Raw genomic sequence first — 20486 nt, 5'->3', positions numbered from 1 at the left:
AGCCGTTGGTGATCACTACCTGAGGTTATATTCTCAGAAGTGGAGTTTCTGGGACATGGGCTTCCTCTGATTTTAGCCTTTTAATAAAATTTGCCAAACCACTTTCCAGAAAGGCAGGTTTGGTCCACACACTCAGCAACAGCAAACGTGAGTGTCCATTTTCCCTTTCCCTCGGACGGCCACTCATTTCTGACTGTGCTTCTCTTTAGAAGGCCTCCAGCTCCAAACACAGCCCAATCAGGCCAGAGTGTCCCCCAGACGCCCCCCACCTCCAGCCCCGCAAAGCCAGCCCAGGCAGTGGCTGGGACACTTGGAGCCATTTCCGCATATCATGGTCAATAACAGTACTCAAATCCTGCCTGCTTTTCTTAAAGACTAAGCCAACAATGGGGGTGCCCCCTGGCACCCCTCCACTGGCCCAAGGCCAACCCACTGAACTCAACTGATTCGGAAGGATTCACTTGGAAAGGTAGTTCCTGGAACTACCTGGGCACCCTCCTCGGGGCTTCATGTCAGACCTGCTGGCAGACAGACCGACGCTGGCATTCTTCTCCCCCACCTGGGAACAGGTGTGCATCGCTGTTACAGCACAGAGGCCCCTCTGAACTCAAGATCCCCGTCAGGTAGGGAGGCTCACCATTTCCGGGACTGCTAAGGAAACCGTTCCAGTCTTCAGCCAACTATGCAGTTCTTATTCCACAGTCAATTGGGAGGGCAGGGCAGGTGTCCAATGTAAATACCACTGGAGTGGCAGGACTGAGGAGAACAAAATTCCAGCCACCAAGAGCAGTGCCTCTGAGGCTGGCAGGTGCCCTGGGCCACCACTGACTTAACCCACTAGGCTTCCTCCACCAAACAACACGCCCTGATCCACTTCAGGGCCTGCCAGCCCAAGCTGCTCCCATTACCTGGAGCTCCCAACGTTACCTCCAAGATCAGCTATGGAAGGAAGAGGAAACAGGACGTGGAAGTTTCTAGAAGAGGAGAGGAATGCCTGCCCAGCTACACAAGGGACTCTGGGCTGGGAATGCTGCCCGCCCACTGACTGCTGGCCTCCCTGGGGCTCTGCCCCCAGCCCTTGTGGTGATGGACCTCACGCTTGTGCTAAGATCAACAGAGGCAGCAGGCCTTACAAGTGCCCTTGTGTGGAAGAAGGTGGCAGTTCGGTATGAACCAAGGAAGCCACTGCAGAACTGCTTTAGGAAAGAAGCAAGGCTTATTTACCCAAAGAGGGTAGAACTAAAATTGCCTTAGAAGTCGTGGTTCTATTTTGTAATCGTATAGTCATATTATTCCAACTAGCAGAGTCAGCGGTTGAGGCTGGCTGATTTTGCTAATGATGCACAGGAAGAAATGGAACACAGAGATGTGACCTAAGTCCCCAGGTCACAGGCCTGAGGTTTTCACTTCATCCTTTGTTCCCTGAACTCTGGGCCCCGGAGCAGCGTCCTCTGGAAACTGGTTAGAAACACTGACTCTCAGTCCTTCTCCAGAATCTGCATTTTCTCATAAGACCCCCAGCATCCCCCAGGATTCAGTGCGGTGGTTCCTAAACTTTAGTGAGCATCAAAAATCTCCCCCACTTCATCCCAGGTCTGACCCAGCGGGTGTGGAGTGATCCCAGGCATCTACACATTTCACACGCTCCCAAGGTGACCAGATATACTGGTCTACAGACTGCATACATGACCTGGGCAAGTAATTAAACGTGCAGCTGCATCTTGGCCTTACACTACTGGTTCTCAACCTTGGCTGCACAATTGAAATCACCCGAGATGTTGAAAAAAGCATGCCCATGCCTGAGTTTCGCCTCTAGAATCGGATTTAATCATTCTGGGGTGCCGCCTGGGCCGAGCGAGTCATACAATTTGACCAAGTGATTGGAATGTGCAGTGAAGATTGAGAACCATTGATTCAGAGTGACCTCATTTAAAACCTGGTTTTCTTACTCACCAGCCACATGACATGGGGCAATTTAACCACTCTGAGCAGCTTTACTGCCTTTACAATGGGGAGAACAGCCACTCATAAGGACTAAATATTATAAGGTATATTAGACCGGATATGCCTATATGTGCCTATATGTGTCTGGCACACAGTAGGTTCTCAATAAATGCCCAATGCCCCCTATTCTCTTTCCTTGCTATGATTAGAAGTGAAAACTCAGCTGATACTCTTATCTTTACCCCAAATCCCAGCTCCTCTCTAAACAGGAAGCATAGAAATATCGGTTTCCTTCCTCACCATTCATGAAAAAAATGAAGGCGCTAGGTTTGAAACCACGTTGGAATGTGTATTCAGGGAGCAGAGCTGGCTTCACGGGCCTGACCCTGACTCCATGCTCAGAAGAGCCCCACGATTGGGGTATAAGTCTCTGCTGTAGCTGTCCTGCAATTTTAGTGCTTTTGGAAGATTTTGCACTGGGTCCCATAAATTAGGCAGCCGGGCCTGTCAGGAAGGAAGCTGGTTTGGAGACCAGTGCAAGGATGCCAGCAAATCCCTCTCTGGCTTGTGGCAGCAGAATTAATACAAGAGAAAAGAATAAACGGGTGTGCACCAGAGTGACCTGGTGAATCTCTCTCTAAACGAAACACACGGGGGTATCAGGGAAGGGAGGAAGAGAGGGTGTCACTAACCCTCTAAGAGAAAGAGCCAGGAAGAGACCAACCGGAAGCTCCTGTCTTTCCTCTGGCTGCTCTGGGGCCGGAGGCGGTGGCAGACACCACTGGTGGCTGAGCCCCAGCCGGATGCAGGCTCCCCTTTCTCCTCCCGCAGCACACTCCTTCCCCACCCCATCCAGCTCATTCCTCACAATGGATGCACAGCACAAAGGGCAACGGGGTGAGGAGGAGCTGGGGCCAGGGATTTGCAGCAGTTTGCTTGTTTGACGTTGTTTTCAGTGTGTGGTTTTTCTTCCCGAGTCCAAAATCGTGTTTCCCCATCAGCAGTTGTTTTGATCTCTGCTTTGCTGCCTGTGGTTCCGAGGGCCGCTCTTTGGACATCCTAACGCCTCTGCAGAGTTCAGGGGAGAATAGGCTGTGTGAACCCAGGGCTCAGGCGCTGCAGCCATGTGGGAGCGTCTCATTAACCAAAGCCCATGGTCCTTCCTCCTCTGGGCAAGTGAAAGCCCCCAGGACCCACAGGAGAAGATACAGAGATGGAAAGAATGTGCCATAAGAAGACAGGAGATTCTGTTGGAGCTGTTTCTGCAACTTGACTGTGCAGGGGTGCAAACCACATCGGGCCAAGAACACTGCGAGAAAGTCAAGACCGGCAGCCCCTTCCCCTCTTAGTTTTCCATCCTGGTGCCAGGATACAGTTAGATTTCTGGGTCAGTGAGGAAGTGTGTCACCAGGACTTTGAATGAATAATAAAATACTAAAGTTTGTGAATTGTTTAAGAATAAAAATTAGTATGGATTTGATTTTATTCCTAGTTTTAAAAATCTCTTTTGCTAACTCATATGCGGATATATTTTTTCTTAGGTGCGAAGCTACAGCAAGGGCCAGCATTTGTCCAAAAGCCTGGTTACACCTGCAGGAGTGTATAAGGCATGTGACTGGTAGTCTTCTGTCACACGTAAAGTGGGGGACGAGAGGCTGAGAACTTCTAACCTGAGGTATCAAAGGGCTGTTAACCCTGTGGGAACCTGCTGCAATGGCATGAATTAGTCAGAACTGTCCTGTTGCCAAAATCAAATGAACCAGAGGCAATGGCTTTGGCTACGGAGCCAGCATATTGGCCACCTTTGGCCCCTGCTATACAGGCGGCAGGGGCCTGCCAGGAACAGCGCGCGAGCAGGTAGCCACAGAGGAGGACCATTTTGTATCAGACTCTATTTCCAGGGATTCCTCTTCAAATAGAAGAGTCGGTGTTGGAGAACAGCTGGTTCCCTGGTGCCCTGAGAGAGAGGAACGGAGCAGGGCGGCCTTAACACAACCATCGGTGACAGTGCGGGGACTTCCAGGACCATACACTGCACACCTGCAAAGATCCCACAAAGACAGAGCAGCAGAGGCATGCCAGAAAAACGCACACTGCCTTCCAGCTTTCTCAACCCTCTGGGCACCGCATTCTAGAACTCTGTCACCAAGCGGGGTGGGACTGCATCTGCAACCAGAAATTTGAAATGAAGTCCAAAGCAGAAGAAAAGAAGCAGAAGACTCCTGGCTTTGATTACTTTATGTCCTGCCTGTGGATTGGCCACACACCTAACCTATTTTATTTAGACCTGAACGAATGCTAGGAGTGTTCCTTGGGCTTGGAGGGTCTCTCCAGGAGTCTGAAAAGAGGGAAAGGGCATGGAAACTTTTGTTAGGAGAATCCAAGGGCCTGAGGATAACAGCAGTCTCAAAATTATGTTCAAAGAGGCATCTTCCACCAGGAATCCCAAGCACAGGGTCATTGCCAAGGCTAGAGGTAACCTTCCTCACTTGCGTACCTCAATTCAGAGGAGGAAATAGAAAAGGAAGTCAAGAAAGAAAAACAAGCAAGAAGGAAAAATAGATTTATCTCAGGAAGTCAGGAAACCCAAGTCCTCCACTCAGTTTCACTTCTGCCTTGCTCTTGGCTTCTGACACCCCATTAAATCAAGGCCAGATAAGTGTATTTCTCAGGGCAAAAAAAGCTGCCTTATCAGTGGCACTAATGGTGACCTCATCCAGGGTCAAGGTCACCTTTCAGTAGTCTCAGAATTCTCTATTTCTACCCCACACTCATTGTATCAATTCCCTGGCTCTGTGCTCACGGCTATAGATACAGGGACCTTCTATCCCAGCTGAAGAAGAAATGCCAGTTAGAGCATCAAACATTAGGAGGCCAGGATCCCAGGCCTACCTCCATCCAGCTGGAAGAAACCCTTCTCAGTCCAATGTCCCAAGGTTAGGAGAGTGGGCAGAAATGACTCCTTCCCAACTCTAATCATTCCCATTAACCGAGCAGTTAAACCGGAGGGATAACAGGGCCATTCAACGCAGGCAGCCGCCCCCAAGATCTTTTGGCAGGAGCCAATCAGTCCCTCCAAATCTGACTCTGACAATCCACTTGGAGAGAAGTTACCATCTGTTTATGGAAAAAAAAATGTTAATAACCCCCAATCATAATCAAACAGGCAACCACTTTAAGTACCTATTGGCTGATGCTAATTCACAATGGAACAATCCTGGAGTGCCCATCCACAGGCCCATCAGAGGCAGCAGCACACGTCCAACCATTAGGATGGAAGGCAAGTAGATGAAGCACTTAAGGTATTACCAGAAGCCCAACCAGCCTTTCTAGACTCCTGTCCTTCCCAGCCTTCCGGCTTCTGCTGCCTTGCCATGAAGTCCCCAGCGTGTCCAGAAAGAGGCAAAGGAAGTCCTCGAAGCCTGGGAAGCAAGACTCCTCCATCAGCTCCCACCTTTTCCCCAGGCCAGGTGTGTCCCAGCTTGAGAAAAGAGGATTAATAAGAGACATGTTTGAAAGCCCCTTTGAAGCAGGACAGCATTCAAAGATAATTAGATAAAGTATTGGAAGAGCAGACCTGATTTATTCACAATCCGGCTTCATTTCCCAGACCTTCCCAGGCTCTCTGCATACAGCATGCAGGGGGGAAAGCAGGCCAGCATTGCTCTAGCTAGCCGTGCATTTCGGCATTGCCGTTTCACTTCTCTGGGTCTGCTTCCTTACCTGTACAACGGGGACATTTGCCTAATAAGTCTAAGGTCTGTTTCAACTCTAATAAACCATTATTCTGTTTCCTCTGTGACAGTAAGAGGGAGTCAAGAAGTATGAAGTTCACTCCCACAGTATCTCTGATCTAGACGTATATAAAGATGCTTAAGAGGTAGTCAGACCAAATAATGTATGCCCTTTTTACAGCCTGCAGAAACCCCACACGTTTGCTTCTTTCTCCATTAAATAATAATGATAGTCACCTGATATGAAAACTATAGGACATGTTTAAGTATTTAAAGACACACTAGCATCTTCTACCTGGTTATCGTTCTAACAACCACGTGAAATAAAGATGGCAGATGCACTGTGGATGTTCACGGTGGGGCAGCCAAGACCAAGGAGTCAGGTCATTCTGTTGATAGTTGCCATGAGAAGTGACTGAGAATGCAAGGTAGAACGTCCGTTCTGGAACCAACTCAGCTTAACCAGACTGAAAACCAGAGCAGGTCACCTCCTTTCTTGGGCTTCCTATGCCTCAGTTTCTCATCTCTAAATAATGACACTGCAGGGCCCGGCTAGATCATTGTCATGATCTTTCGATGTCTAATTTTAAAATATTATATGAGGATGAGCATGGAATAAATTCTAAGCCATGTCACTTCCAGGCCCAGGATGCACCGGCACAATATAATTAGTTAAGATACTGACATATTTTGATATATTTCTGTCCCTCCCAGTAAATGACCCCTGCCCTGAACCTCCCGACCACCCACCACTCAACCACCCTGTGATCCAGCATGATTATGAGTTAACACCTGGCACAGCAGGGAGCCCCCGGGTGCCGGCTCCAGCAGGAGGGTAGTACGTGCTCTGACTGGTCAGTGCCCACACCACACCAAATACTTCAGGATCATCCTGCCACTCTAAAGCATGGGGCTTCATCCACAGTCCAAAGAAAGCCCACTGGACACTCAGCCCCATTTTAGAAACTCTGTGATTATAAAAGAAGATGAGCTCGAATCCTAACCCCTCCACAGGGCAGAATCCTGACCTCTCCCCAGGCCGGAATTTTAATCAAGATGGCAGTTGATAACAGTAAAAAAGTGTCTGAGACAACGCATTTTCAGTTCATTTCTATAAACTCTGGTTAATACATTCAACTTCCATAAAGTAGGTCCCCAGTGGAATTCCTATATGTACCAACATGGAGAGATCTCTAACACACGACAAGCAAATAAAGAAGATGCAGAAGGGTGCTTAGAGTATAAACACGTGTACAAATTAAAACATACACAAAGTAATGCATCTTGTAAATGTATTCACTTATGTAGACATATATATGTGTATGTATATATGTATATCTTTCTTCACATCCTGTACCTATCTGTGACCACTCTTGGGAGTGTTACAGTCTTTAATCATGCTATTTAAAACTCTCGGGACACAAGCTCTCTCATCCACATAAAATTTATTAATAAGGTCTATAAGAGACAAATATACTTTTGATTGTCTTCTAGATGTCTATGAATAAATGCAATTGTGATTTGGAAAAAAACAGACAAAACAAAACATATATATACATATACATAGGTAGAATTATAAAATTGAGCTGGTTACCAGACTTGGCCACTAGGATTGCCATAGAGTAGAGGCAGTTGCTAAGTTGGCGGTCTGCAGGGTATGGGGTCAGCTGAGAGAGAGCCATGGCGGGAAGGGCGGGTGTGCAGAGACAGCAGAGAAGGAGAGACAGAGATACAGGGAGAGAGACAAAAACAAGTGGACTGATGGATGCACAGTGAACTCAAGCTAATGACTGCCTATGGAAATGGGAGCGGAAATGGGACCGGGGTGACAGTGAAAGCCATCTTCGTTTTATCAGTAATAGGAATAAAACATTAGATGCAACAGAAGTAACAGCTTCAGCTACTTATTCTAAGTGACAGGAATGTGAGTGTTTGTTATACTAATGTCGGTATTTTTCTATATATTTTTTTATTTCTCAGAAGGAAGTTCATTTTAATAAGTCCTCCTCATCCACACACTGTGTTCCAGGCCCTCAGATGTGGAGGGTGGGAATTATTTATGAGTTTCCCAGATCAACCCCGCTCTACCTCCACTGCCCAGACATCTCAGATTTCCAAATGAGCCCTAACTAGCCCATTACTGATTAACAAGCTGTGCTTGTTTTCTGAGTAAAACTAAAGTCATTCATTTCTAAGTTCAGAAACAATTTGTCAAAGCCTGTGCAAAGTTTCCGGCATACTCAGCTGAGCGACTGCGGGTTTCTGCAACAAGTCACTCCTGGTCTAACAGGACAGATGATGTGTGAGCGAGATAATGACAGTGCCCTAGGATTAGGGTAGAAGAAAAGCATTTTTACTAAATATTGTGTGGGACAAAAGAGGGCATGATTAAGTCTTGGGAGGGCAGCCCTTCCTGGAAGGACAATGAAAGAAGCTTGGAAAGGCTTATGCACAAAGAAAAGAAGAAAATGACAACCACAGGGACCCTTTTAAATGTCAATGACACACAGATCTCAACACTCAGAGCAATGCAATGAGGGAGGTGGTATCATTCCATCATTTTGAAGTTGCGGGAATAGAGGCTGTGAGAAGTTAAGTAACTTTGCTGGAAACAAAGAGCAATTAAGTGGCATCACAGATTTTTAACCCAGATTTGAAAATTCAAAGGTGAGGAAGGGGTGGGTCTGAAGAGACGGAGGTTCGCCTGAGTCAGATTTGGGGGACTTCTGGTACCCGCAACTTTGCTCTTTTCTCTGGACTGGGAGGCCAGCTGCTAATAAAATTTCAAGGGTGTATGCAGCCTGGGGCATTTGCTGTTTCATCCTAAGATGAGAACTAAATACAATCAGGCATAACAAAGATCAGAAAGATGCAGGCTTAATTCTAAACAGGGTCAGCCTTGGATACAACATCCCATCTTGCCTCTCACTCTAGCCCAACTTCTTCAGGTCGCCTGACTTTAAATTAAGGAATATTTCACTTCCAAACTTATGGACGTGTTCTTATGGCCCAACCAGGGCCAATGAAGGCAGCTCAGCCCGGGAGAGGGGAGTGGGTGTTGGGAGAGGCTCCAAGGACAGCTGAGGGGAGAGCACCACCCTGGGTGCTGCCTAATCCATCCGACACGGGGACACGCTGTTCCAGAAAACAGATGACAATTAAGAGGAAAAATCTGCTCGTATGGTGGTGCCAGTCTTGTCGCAGGGTCTCAGCTGGTGGTGTGCCTCTCGAGGGGGAGAGCAATAATGCCCCATTCTTCCCTTTGGTCAAGGCCCTGCTGTTTTCTTAGGTGGAGGGAGGAAGAGTTAGGAAAGTTCCTCCCATGGTAGGAAGATGTTGCACGAGTACTAGTGTCAGGTCCTCAAAGCCAGGAGCCCAAGGCTGATGCTAAGACTGAAGGCTCAGAGCTTGCATAGTGGTCACTGATCTTCCAGACCTGTGAAGCCCTGTTTGGCCTGTGGGGTAGTGGTAGATAAAACCTCTCCAGCCAAGGTGGCTGACCATGGTCTCCTCTTGTTTAAGTCACCTGGCTTCAGGCCAAACTTCTAATATAGAGAGAAGTTTTATAATTTGCCTTTACACGTATTTCTCTTGGTCAAAATATTTCATATGCTTCAAGAAAACCTGGTTTGTTCTTCTGGGACTTGTTCAGCTCAACCAAGAGCAGAAAGAGGCAGGAGGCTTCTGGGAAGCCAGACAGTCCTCCCCCATGATTTCTGCCTTTCTAGTTCTCTATGGCTATCCCTTGCTATATATCAGTGTTCTAAACTTGTAGGGTGGTCACAGACTCTTTTGACAATATAATAGAAGCTATGGATTAGTTCCTTCCCAAACCCGCCCCCTGCCACCATGTACAAACAATTAAACATTTACATATAAGTTCAGGGGACCACTATCCCTGTGAATCTCATCCATGCTTTCCCCTTCAGTTCCTGAGCCCCCAGGTCAAGACCCCAACCACAGACACCCGTTCGTGTGCAGAAGTCATAGAAATTCATCTTTCTGGATCCCATAATCTCACCAGAAGACTCCAACCTGAATCCTAGCTCAGGAACCTGACTGCTTGTCAAACACTTCCTACTCCCTCCCCACCCATCTCCTATTAACATCAGCCATAAATGGAAATCCCAGCTGGGAGTACATCTTGAAATTCAAGTTTCTGTTTAAGCACTGGTATCCAGCCTCCCTTGAGCCATTTGGTCAGATCCATCCTGGGACCAGGCAGATGGATGCTAATTCACCATGTTAACCCCTGTTGTGCCAGTCCCCTTTTCCCAAGCCTTGGCGGAGAGCCACGTCTCACATCCCACCCCAGCTGTAATGGGGTTGAGTACTCTGTGTCGTGGAAACTGGCCAGCAGATTTAGCAATCACGTTGCTCTTGGCATCCATTCTGGAACTCTGTGTAGAGCTACGTGCTGAGATACCATGCATGGGCAACGTTTCAATGCCACAGTCTACCATCCTACATTTAGTTCTGCTAATACCTTCTCATCACAACTCCAAGGATGGGTGCAGACAAGAGAAAAACTAAGTTACTCAAACAAAGAGTCCTTTTACCCACCACAAATAAAAAGAAATGTAAGTCCTCTTCATTTGCCCTCAAATCCAACTTCTTTCCCAAATCATCCTCATTGTACCAGCCCAGTGAAGCAATGTTTTCAGTCATGACAGAAAAACCAGGTGGTCCACAGTTTGGTCCTCACACCAACACTGCCTTCAATCCACCATTACCGATAATAAACGTGTAGATGGGAGTCTCCACCAGGGCCACTTAAGCCCACCACCCTGAAGCCCTCTCAGAGAGCAAAGAGATTAAAACAGCATCTTTTGATCAAAAGGAGCCATGTTTCCCCCATGAGACCCTTGCGAATGAAAATCCCACCTTACCCTTCATTCCAAATTTGGACCGTCGACCATACTTGTTGATCATGATAAAGAGAACCACCAACAGGACACAGGCAAAAGCAGCAAGTCCAACGGCTATGGATACCTATCGGGAGCCAAAAACAGACAGTCAAGCAGTTACAGAAAACCCGAGTATGAAGTAACACGCATGCTCAGATGAGAACATCCCATTACAGTAGCAACTGTAGCCCTCCCAGAACTTCAGTGAACTTCAGAACTTCTCAGACTGGGTAAAGTCTTGAGAAGATGTAATTTATGAGACTCTAAGAACATCAAAAAATAAATTACCCAGATTGATTAGAGAAAGTTCCATGATTCAGTGTTCTGAGCCCTCTCACCTGGGGACCATCCTAAGAGATGCAGGAGGAAGCCCAGAGATGCTTCTGCCTGTTGTTCCGTTGTGGTTTTAATTAGCAAGCAAATCTTGCATCTTCACATTGACATTCTTTGCATAATATTCTTATCCAGGAGATTCTAAAAAGACCCCTTTCCTTTTCTCCCCAGAGAAACCTCAGGCTCTGAGAGCGTGGGGTGGGGGCACCTCCCACCCAAGAAGATTCCCTGGGCAACTCTGACTTTTGTAAAAGCCTGTACAGTGAGCAGCCCCTTCGAATCAGGCCCAGCTGGCTCCTAATGGAGTGGGAAGTTTCAAACTGTTCTCCTCCCGAGCCCTAGGGCTTAAAGCAGATCCTCAAAGACTTCCTCAAACAATGAATTATTCTCATCAAACAAGGAAGGTTTTAAACACCTGAAAGGAGGTCATTCATCATGGCTTCTCTATGCCACATATGCTAGAGTTCCAAATAAGGCAGTATTGGGAAAAGTTAGCTACTAAAACAGAAGACTGAAAAACTACTGCAGCAGTAAACACCTTCCTCTTGACCAAGAAGTGACTCACCCCAAAAGTGTCTTCCTCTGGTTTATGGGTCACAGTGATAGGAGGGGTGGGGCTCACTTCGTAGACTGAAAACCAAACATAAATAGAGAAGAGCAGTTAGCTTCCTGGCCACGAGAGCCTCAGCCACAGTCTCTGCCTAACTCCCAAGCCCTCTTGAAAGTTCTTGCTGGAGAACATCCCCTTGAAGCCAGACTCTGACTGCCTGGCCTCCCCAGGCTTTGCAGGGGTCCTCAGAGATCGGATCCCCGTGTGGCTGCCTGGTGGGTACTGATGGCCCAAAGACAGACTCCATAGGTATAAGGAACCTTCGCTCCCGTCCCCCAGTCCCCATCCCAGAGTAAACAATGTAACCTGGGCAATGTGGGCCATGAGCTATTGGATAAATAAGAGGGAAAAAAATGGGATCACAGCCAGGGTCTGGATTCGGCCAATTTCGTGGGTGATGGTAGCTATTGCTGACATTCAGCTCCTCTCTGCACCCCTTATCCTGTCCCAGGCTCTCCATGCCCTTCCTCGTTCCCTCTTCACTCCTCAGTGAGATCCAGGAGGCCTGTGGCCCCATAAACGACCCACTCTCCATTGCCCTACGGCAGGTTTCAGAACACAATGGCAGCTTCAGTTGGCAGCAAGTTTATCTGACTAGGAAACATCTGCTCTTCCCAAGGCCTGGATGGGAAGCCGAGCATCCACTAGTCCTACTTCTAGAATCACCTCCTTGTCCAGAGACAGCCCCAGTTCAAAATTCTCTGGAGGGACATCCTGTGAGATGACAAGTCCTCAAAGACCGAGGACAAACAAAGGAATCCAGGTTATATTTACATCTGTGCCAAACAACAAGGGGCGTTCTAAACAGGACTGTCTACTGTCTCAGGCCAAACAGGGAGCAGAAATGGCCTCAGCCGCCCCTGTTCCTCTCCCACAGGGGACAAAAGGAAAAGGAATAAATATAGGTTTCCCCACAGACCATGAGCGAAACACCAAATCCTTTGGGGATCGTCTAGTCCTGGCCCCGAATCACTTATAGCCTGAGCCTCAATAATCTCATTTGAGGACAGGGGAACCTATCAGGAGACCTTGTCAATCACAGCTCCACACGAGGTAGGTCCTGGCTCTCAAAGCAGGTGACAAACACTAACATGTTTATAGGCTCCACATTCTCTCTGCAAGAACAACTGAGATGCTCAACAGGGGTCCACTGGGGCACGTGAACCCCACATCCTTCCTGACACCACCTCTGTCCGTCTGGGTGGGAAGACCCACAACATGGTCAGACCCTAGAAAACTGCAGGGAAACTGAGGCAGCAAGTGACTGTCCAAGAGGAGTGGGCTTGGAACCGCTCAAGTATTTCTACTCTCCTTTCACAGTTCACTCAGATGCTCTCAGCGGCCATGAGCCTGAGGATGCTGGTAGAATACGAAAGAGGGCTATTTGGACTCAGTAGTTACCAAAAGTATCAGAATAAATCACTTTCAAAGCAAAAGGTAAAAGAGACTTACAAGAGACAAAGTTATCCGTGCTCTCTGCAAAAAAGACAAAGAGATCATTAACAAACGTAATAAAAAACCAGAACAGTCGCACTCTGTCTTTCTCATAGCTATGATCTCTCCCACTCACCATGATCCCCTGTTGCCCTGGCAACTGAAAACTAAAATCCTTGGCTTGTCACCCCTCCCCCACACTCTTTAGAAGGTGGTCTTCCAAATGGAGAAGGAATAAGAGCTAAAACTCCTGGTTTCAAGGGAGGTGGCCTGGTCCACCTGGAGACTAGAAACCATACTATGAGATGAGGAACTACATCCAGACTCACCATCTCACCCTCATCCCTCCCACCCTCAGGTGCCCAGAGCGTTGGGAACGTTGGTGGTACATTAGCGCCAAGAAGAAATGCTGCAGGATGGGCTTCCATGGATCTTCCTGGAAAATGCCAGCTATGATCTCAAGACACAATTCCTCAGATCGATATGTAGAGTTTATTCTAGTAGGTCATTGAGACGTTCTTGGGAATCCCTCTAGAATCTGCCCACTCCCCAGATGAAAATGTGTTATTTGGTCTTTGGCCTTTAGAAATGGTTCACCTAATAATGAAAGCCAATCATTATTGGGCATTGATTATGAGCCAGGGGCTGTGCAAAATGCTTTATGTAATACATCAATCCTTATAACCGCCCTAGGAGGTGGGTAGCATTATCCCCTTTCAACAGAAAAGGAAACAGACTTATAGAAATTAAGTAACTAATTGAATGTCACTCATCTAAGAAGGGATAGAGCTGGATTCAAATCCAAGTCTGGGCTCAGAACCACTCTATCAGAGATTCTCAAACTTTAGCATGCCACAGAACCATCCAGGAGGTGATCACTACCATCCTCCAGTAAAAAGAATGAGGGCTCCTTGGAGAAACGCATTAATTCCAGGGCTGGGGCAGAGAAAGTACAAGATGTGCTTGGAACATCTTGCAGTACTGGAAAGTAAGAAGCTGCTCAAGAATTAATGGGGGCATGAAGAAGGGACACAGGAGCCAGTACGAAGGGGTCTCCAATGGCCAAACTGGGGATGATTTGAGCAACAAAATATAATGACAATATAATGACAGTCATAGATTGTTATGAGCTGAATTATATCTGCCCAAAATTCATATGTTGAAGTCTTAACCCCCAGTACCTTAGACTATGACTGTATGTAGAGATAAGGTCTTTAAGAGGTAATTAAGTTAAAATAAAGTCATTAGGGTGGGAACTAATCCAATATGACTAGTGTCCTTATAAGAGGACACTAAGACATAGACATACCCAGAGGGTAGACTATGTGAGGACACAGAGAGAAGACAACCATCTGTAAGCCAAGGAGAGAGGCCTCAGAAGGAACCAACCCTGCTGACACCTTGATCTCAGACTTCCAGCCTCCAGAACTGTGAGAAAATAAATTTCTATTGTTGAAGCCACTCAGTCTCTGACACTTTCTTACAGCAGCCCTAGCAAGTTAATACATGGATTATAATTCATAGAACAAAATAAATACCCATGAGTCTATACTGATATAAAGAAGTAATTTAATCAACAAATGAGGAAGAAAAGAAAGCTTTTCCTTACAATAAAATCCAATTAATAAATGTTGAGGAAAAGGATAGAAATAGAAAAATCACCATTGACAAATGGCACACTAATATTTGTTTCAGGCAAGAATCATCAATGAATGCTAAAACTAATGTGTGAAAGAATGATAAGAAACAAGATATTTACAAAGCTTCAAAATATTATGCTTATTAATTACAGAGGAGAAAAAAATAGTCACTCTGCAGTGGAGAAACCTAGCAGACACCATCCTGACCAAGTGATAAAGTTTACATCACTGGTAATAAAATGTACAGACAGGGCTTCCCTGGTGGCGCAGTGGTTGAGAATCTGCCTGCCAATGCAGGGGACACGGGTTCGAGCCCTGGTCTGGGAAGGTCCCACATGCCGCGGAGCAACTGGGCCCGTGAGCCACAACTACTGAGCCTGCGCGTCTGGAGCCTGTGCTCCGCAACAAGAGAGGCCGCGACAGTGAGAGGCCCATGCACCGCGATGAAGAGTGGCCCCCGCTCGCCGCAACTTGAGAAAGCCCTCGCACAGAGACGAAGACCCAACACAGCCAAAAAATATATAAATAAATAAATAAATTTAAAAAAAAAAAAAAAGGAACAAGCATTCTCAAAATAATTATTAAAAAAAAGTACCGACGTCGTGTACCCGACACAACGTACTGAACGGGCACAGCATCTCTTCTGCAGTGTTCCTGCCAAAAATGCCTAACTGGCATTGAATTGTGAGAAAACATCAGGCAAACCCAAATTGTGGGACAGTCTACAAAATAACTAGTGAGGATCCTTCAGAAGTGCACAGATCGTGAAAGACTGAAGAACTGCCCCAGATTTCAAGAGAATAAGGTAACATGGCAGCTAAATACAATGTATCAATATAATCCTGGATTGGATCTCAGAGAAGAAAAGGACAGCAGTGGGACAACTGATACGATTTAGATTAAGTCTGTAGGTTAGGAAATAGGGTTGTATCAACGTCACTCTCCTGGGTTTGATCACTGCCCTGTAGTCATGTAAGACGGTAACACTGGGGGAAGCTGGGTGAACAGTATAAGGAAGCTTTCACGGTACTATTTTGTAACTTTTTTGGTAAATCTCAAACTATTTCAAAATGAAAAGTTAAAAATCTTTTAAAAATTTTTAAAGAAATATGGATTATTGGTCCTCACCCCCGAGGTTCTGACTCAGGAGGTCTGGGGGAAGTCTTGAGAATTTTGCATTTCGAACAAGTTTTCAGATGATGGGGAGGCTGCTGGTCCCTTTGAGAACCACTGCATTTTACTCCACCTCCTCCTGGCACAAGCCTACCACACCCTGAGAAATAAGCACAACTTATTCGTCACCACGGGTCTTCCATTTACCAGGCCCTTGGCTAGGCTTTCACAGTCATTGTAGTCATAGCTGTATCAAGTATGCGCCAGCAAATATTGTTCCCTAACTACCCTCGGGGAAAATGGATGCTTTCTGGGAAGGAGTCCCTTAGAGAAAGTCTTATTCACAGTAAATTCACTGTTAATAGGTATTCACAGTAAATTCACTGTTAATAGGTATTCACAGTAAATTCACTGTTAATAGGTTGCTTGTTCATCATTCACTTTGTGTTGTTTTGCGGGAGAGCAATACAGCTTTCTCCAGATTCCTGAGTGTGCCCTTCAGGCCCCCCACCCTCTTCTAAACTTCAGGTGACCAAATGGCTAATTTGGGAGGAGGATGGAGGCAAGGGGGCCCTAGCCTTGGCTTCAGAGCCTGAGAAAAGAGAGGTGCCAGATCAATTCCTAGTTAACACCAATTTGCATATTTCTCATAAGGCTCTCATTTATTAGAGAATATGCTCACGTCAGCCAAATGTTTTGGCCGAATCTGTAAACCCTGTAATCTCTCAATCAGCCTATGAATGCTTATCTCCTTTGCAAGAGCCTGGAAACATTTATACACCCAGGAAGCACACAAGCCTTGGAACAGCCAGACATCCTGGGTTCTCTCTAACCTGTGGGAGGACTCAGAACTTCACCCTGGGAAAGGATGGTACCCAAGAGTGGTCCTCACCTCAGCCCGCACCAGCAGGCTGGGAGGACAACCGGACCAGTGTGCCAAGGCAGCATCTGAATCCGAACAGGAACTGGGCATGAAAGCAAGGCACGTGTCTCCTCCAGATCCCAAATGCCTCAAGAAAAACCCAGTGGGAAAAGCCAGTGGGATCCAGAGAATGGAGAAGAGAGGCAGCAGCTTGCGTCCAGATAGAGAGAGATGCACAGAGACGTGATAACGAGAAGAGATGCCCTGGCTTCAGGTGTGAGGAGGGAGGAGGGAGCTGTGCCAGGCGTCCACATGCTCTGCCCACCCAGCACAGAAGGCCACACGTTGCTGCCGCCTCCTTTCCCTCAGCACTGGCAGGTTGGGACCACATTCTAGTCTCAACAAGTTTTTTGGGGAAAGAAACCAGCCTTGATGCGGCTAGGGGCACTGGGGCAATGGTGTCCCCCATGGTTTGTACCCAGGGCCCTGACGGAATTCTGGTTTCTGCTGTCACAAGATCATGATGATGAGACTTCCCAGTCAGGTAAAAAGAAATGAGAATTCAAGAGTTATGGCAGGTCGCTTATTCCTAAACGTTCTGTCAAGTGTTCTCAGATATTTGTTGCACATGTGCAGGCAAACACACATACACACACACACACACACACACACACACACACACACACACCCCTTGGCAACATTCCTCCTTCTATCACATTATCATCTAAGGATCCCCAAACGGTGACCTTCCAGGTACCACCTCGACCCTAACATGATCCCCAGCCTCCCCTGACACTCGGATCCCTGACTCCTCATGGACCCCACTCTTAGGCCCAGATCCCTGGAACACCAAAGAGGATTCCATGCTCCTAGATCAAATCTCCCTTTCCAGGGACTGGTTCCTACACTAAGGCTGAACTCCAGGCTGAACATTCTAGTGCTTCTTTGGAAATGCAGAAGGAAACACCAACATTTGTATAGCATGTGAAGTTTACAAAAAGCTTTTCCAGAACGTTTTCATTTCAGTGTCCTGCTCTGAAAAAATCCTTCTGATGGAGGCCTCTGCATCTGCAGACGGCTCCACTGAATATATTCAATGTAATCAAATCTCTCCCGTGGGTCTCCAGCCCATGAACAGTCAGGAAAAGAGACCCTCACCTTCAGACCTCTGTTTTTCCCCCAAAACAAATCCCTCTTCAGTTGCCCTTGGGTGGGTTGTTTTTATATATAATAATAAAAACAAACAGTAATTCTATGCTTACTCTGTGCCAAGCACTGTGGGAAATATTTTAGGTAGATTAATCCACTATGTGTGAATTAATCTTCACCACAATCTTTGAGGCAGAAGCAGGGGATTGAGTAATTTGCCTGAGATCACAGAGCTGATAAGCAATTGAATGAGAATCTGAATCTTGGCATTGTGACTTCATAACCACTATCCTAGTAAGCTACCTGAAGGCTGTCTGTTAGAACTTATCAGCTTGATTAGAGAGTGACAACCAGATCTACAACTCCTAAACTCAACTCCTAAACTCTCCACCTAGAATCCTAGTCGTAGCCAACAGCTATTGAACCTTCCCTCTGTCCGGACACAGAGCTAAACACTGGGTGGACATCACTTCATTCATCCTCAGGGCAATTTAGGCGGGAGCTCTGGTTATCATTCCCATTTCACAGATGAAGAAACAGAGGCACCGAGCAGTGATCATCCTTCACGTCACGCCAACCATGTGCTAAGCCCCATTCTCGGAGCCAGTAGGGCCACAGATAGGATAATACCTCCATCTGTCTGATTTCAGAACCCTTGCTCTTAATGTCTATGTTTTGCTGCCTGGGAGCGAGAGGGGTACAGATGACAAATATGACGTCCCCACACCACAGAAAGAGAAGAGCAGGAGTCCACCGAGAGCCTTTGTATCCAGGCTCAGCAGGTGCGAGGTTTACTGTCCACTCCCCTGGATAATTTACTCTCCTGATGCCTAGATATTTTGTCTCTTGACATGGCTGGCCCATCTTTTCCCTGTCACTGCCTTTCCATCATCCATTGATTCCTTTACAAACAAGCAAACCTTCGCACAGGATGGCCCTGGCAGGGTGTAGATGGGTTTGAGGGACCCACTTCAGGTGAGCTGTTTCCCTTCAAGTTCCTCTGTAACTTCACCCTCCCTCTGGCCTCCTGGGTCCACCAAATGCCACGGCAGGAGATGGCAAACGAGGGAGCGTCTGAATTTTCGGGGGCGGGCAGCTTGTTAAAATACAGACTGCTGGGCCCCACCCCACAGTTTCTGATTCAGTAGGTTTGGGTGGGGCTCCAGGATTTGAGTTCTAACACCTGCCCAGGTGATGCGGAGGCTGCTGGTCTGGAGACCACTCTTTGAGAACCACTGGCCTGAGGAGACCTGAAAAGGTGACGGGCGTATCCAGAGATGAAGAGGAGGGGCAGCTGTGTCTCCTGGGGACAGAGGAGGTGTCTGCATGGCTGGAAGGATGCTGAGAACTGCTTCCCTGCCAAGCGGAGGGGGGACAAAGGAAAAGCCGTGCCCACTGCTCCTGCTGCCCCAGGGCCAGGACACCCTCTGCGTGCAGAAGCCAGGGTGGCTCCCCTCCCTCCCGAGCATTCCAGGGCCCCTGCTCTCGCCAGGCCCCAGAAGCTTCCCTTTGGAAACAGAAGCATTCCTTTGGCGAGGGCTTCACTCCTCGCCCATCGGGGAGTGTCGACTCTCCTCTTTAAAAACAGATTCCATTCTCTAATCACCAGATGGGCACAAGCAGGGCAAAGGGCCACTCCAGCCCTTTATGCCAACAAAGCCTAGCCTGACTTTGGCCGCGAAAAGCAAAGTATCTCTGCATCTAAAAGCTGCTGCTTCTGCAGTGCGAGGCGGGACTCTTCCAGCTCCCGTGTGGCCCACGGTGGGAAGTGTCCTGAGGCCTCTTACGGGGCATACTGGGAATGATGTTGGAAATGTAGGACCATATGGGATGGCCAGGGTCTCAAACATCGGCACGTTCTCAGTCCTCTCCTGAGTGATGGCTCCGCCATCCCCTGGCCCTCAGTGGCAAGAACTTAGCTTCTCAGGCAGCCTCATCTCTCCAGAGTTTCTCTCAAAGCCTCTAAAGTTTGAGTTTCCTTGCACTAAGATTAAAAAGGCCTCTTGGAACTGCTACCCTCTGATTATCTGTATGCTGTGAAATCACCTTCACATAAGCAGATGTTGCACAGCACTAGTCATCCACTGCCCTGTGTGTGTGTGTATGAGAGAGACAGAGAGAGACAGAGAGATCGAGATCAGTCTTTACACTCCCCTTTATCTCATTAGAATCCTAGATTTCCAGGAATTGAAGGCCAAGAGGTCATCTAGCCTGTTCCCAGCACACATCACCAAGGTCATCAAAGATACATGGCTTCACTGACAGAAACTGATCAGCTACCAAAACCACCCCCAAGAGATGCTGCAACCACTTTCACTAAACTCTTGGGAGTATTTTCTTCTCCTCTAACTTTAGGAAGGTATTTGAAACATCCTAGCCCAGACAGAGAAAGACTCCCCTCCCAAATACTCAAACAAAGCTCTTTCATCATTTCAATGACCCCATCCACTAGTATCAGCACCATCCAGGCTGACAGCATCAGGTACCCTCCACCTATCAGCTCACCACGGAGCTAGAGGAAAAGAGCCACAGACCTGGAAACCCAGCCAAGGCCTTATTACTACCCAGCAAGTGGAAAGATTCTGTTCACTTGTCTGTTACATAGGGGGTTGAACCAGATAGACCCTGAAGCCCCTTGTAATGGAAGGTCATCAAACCACCGATAGGTACCAAAGCCTGTGATACGTGCTTTGTCTACTTTATGGTATTTAAAAGTCACGAGATTCTTATGGGAGAAGTACAATCATGCCCATTTCACAG

General features: G+C 47.3%; 1 protein-coding gene across 6 annotated transcripts in view; it reads right to left on the bottom strand.

The window, feature by feature from the left end:
- NTRK3 (neurotrophic receptor tyrosine kinase 3) overlaps window positions 1-20486 on the bottom strand; it is a 371411-nt gene that overhangs the window by 224509 nt on the left and 126416 nt on the right. For all 6 annotated transcript variants that reach the window (XR_009500737.1, XM_059912520.1, XM_059912521.1 and 3 more), the window contains 3 exons: window positions 12981-13004; window positions 11484-11548; window positions 10568-10670 (listed from right to left, as the gene is read on the bottom strand). Coding sequence is in view for 5 of the 6 variants with exons in the window: in XM_059912520.1 (XP_059768503.1) it covers window positions 10568-10670; window positions 11484-11548; window positions 12981-13004 (192 nt within the window). In the remaining variant the exon portion in view is untranslated. The remainder of the gene's footprint in view (window positions 1-10567; window positions 10671-11483; window positions 11549-12980; window positions 13005-20486) is intronic.

The sequence above is a fragment of the Balaenoptera ricei genome, chromosome 2 (genome assembly GCF_028023285.1).
Source record: "Balaenoptera ricei isolate mBalRic1 chromosome 2, mBalRic1.hap2, whole genome shotgun sequence".
Taxonomy (NCBI): domain Eukaryota; kingdom Metazoa; phylum Chordata; class Mammalia; order Artiodactyla; family Balaenopteridae; genus Balaenoptera; species Balaenoptera ricei.
Note: the sequence above shows the minus strand (reverse complement) of the source record. Positions and strands in the feature narration are given on the sequence as shown.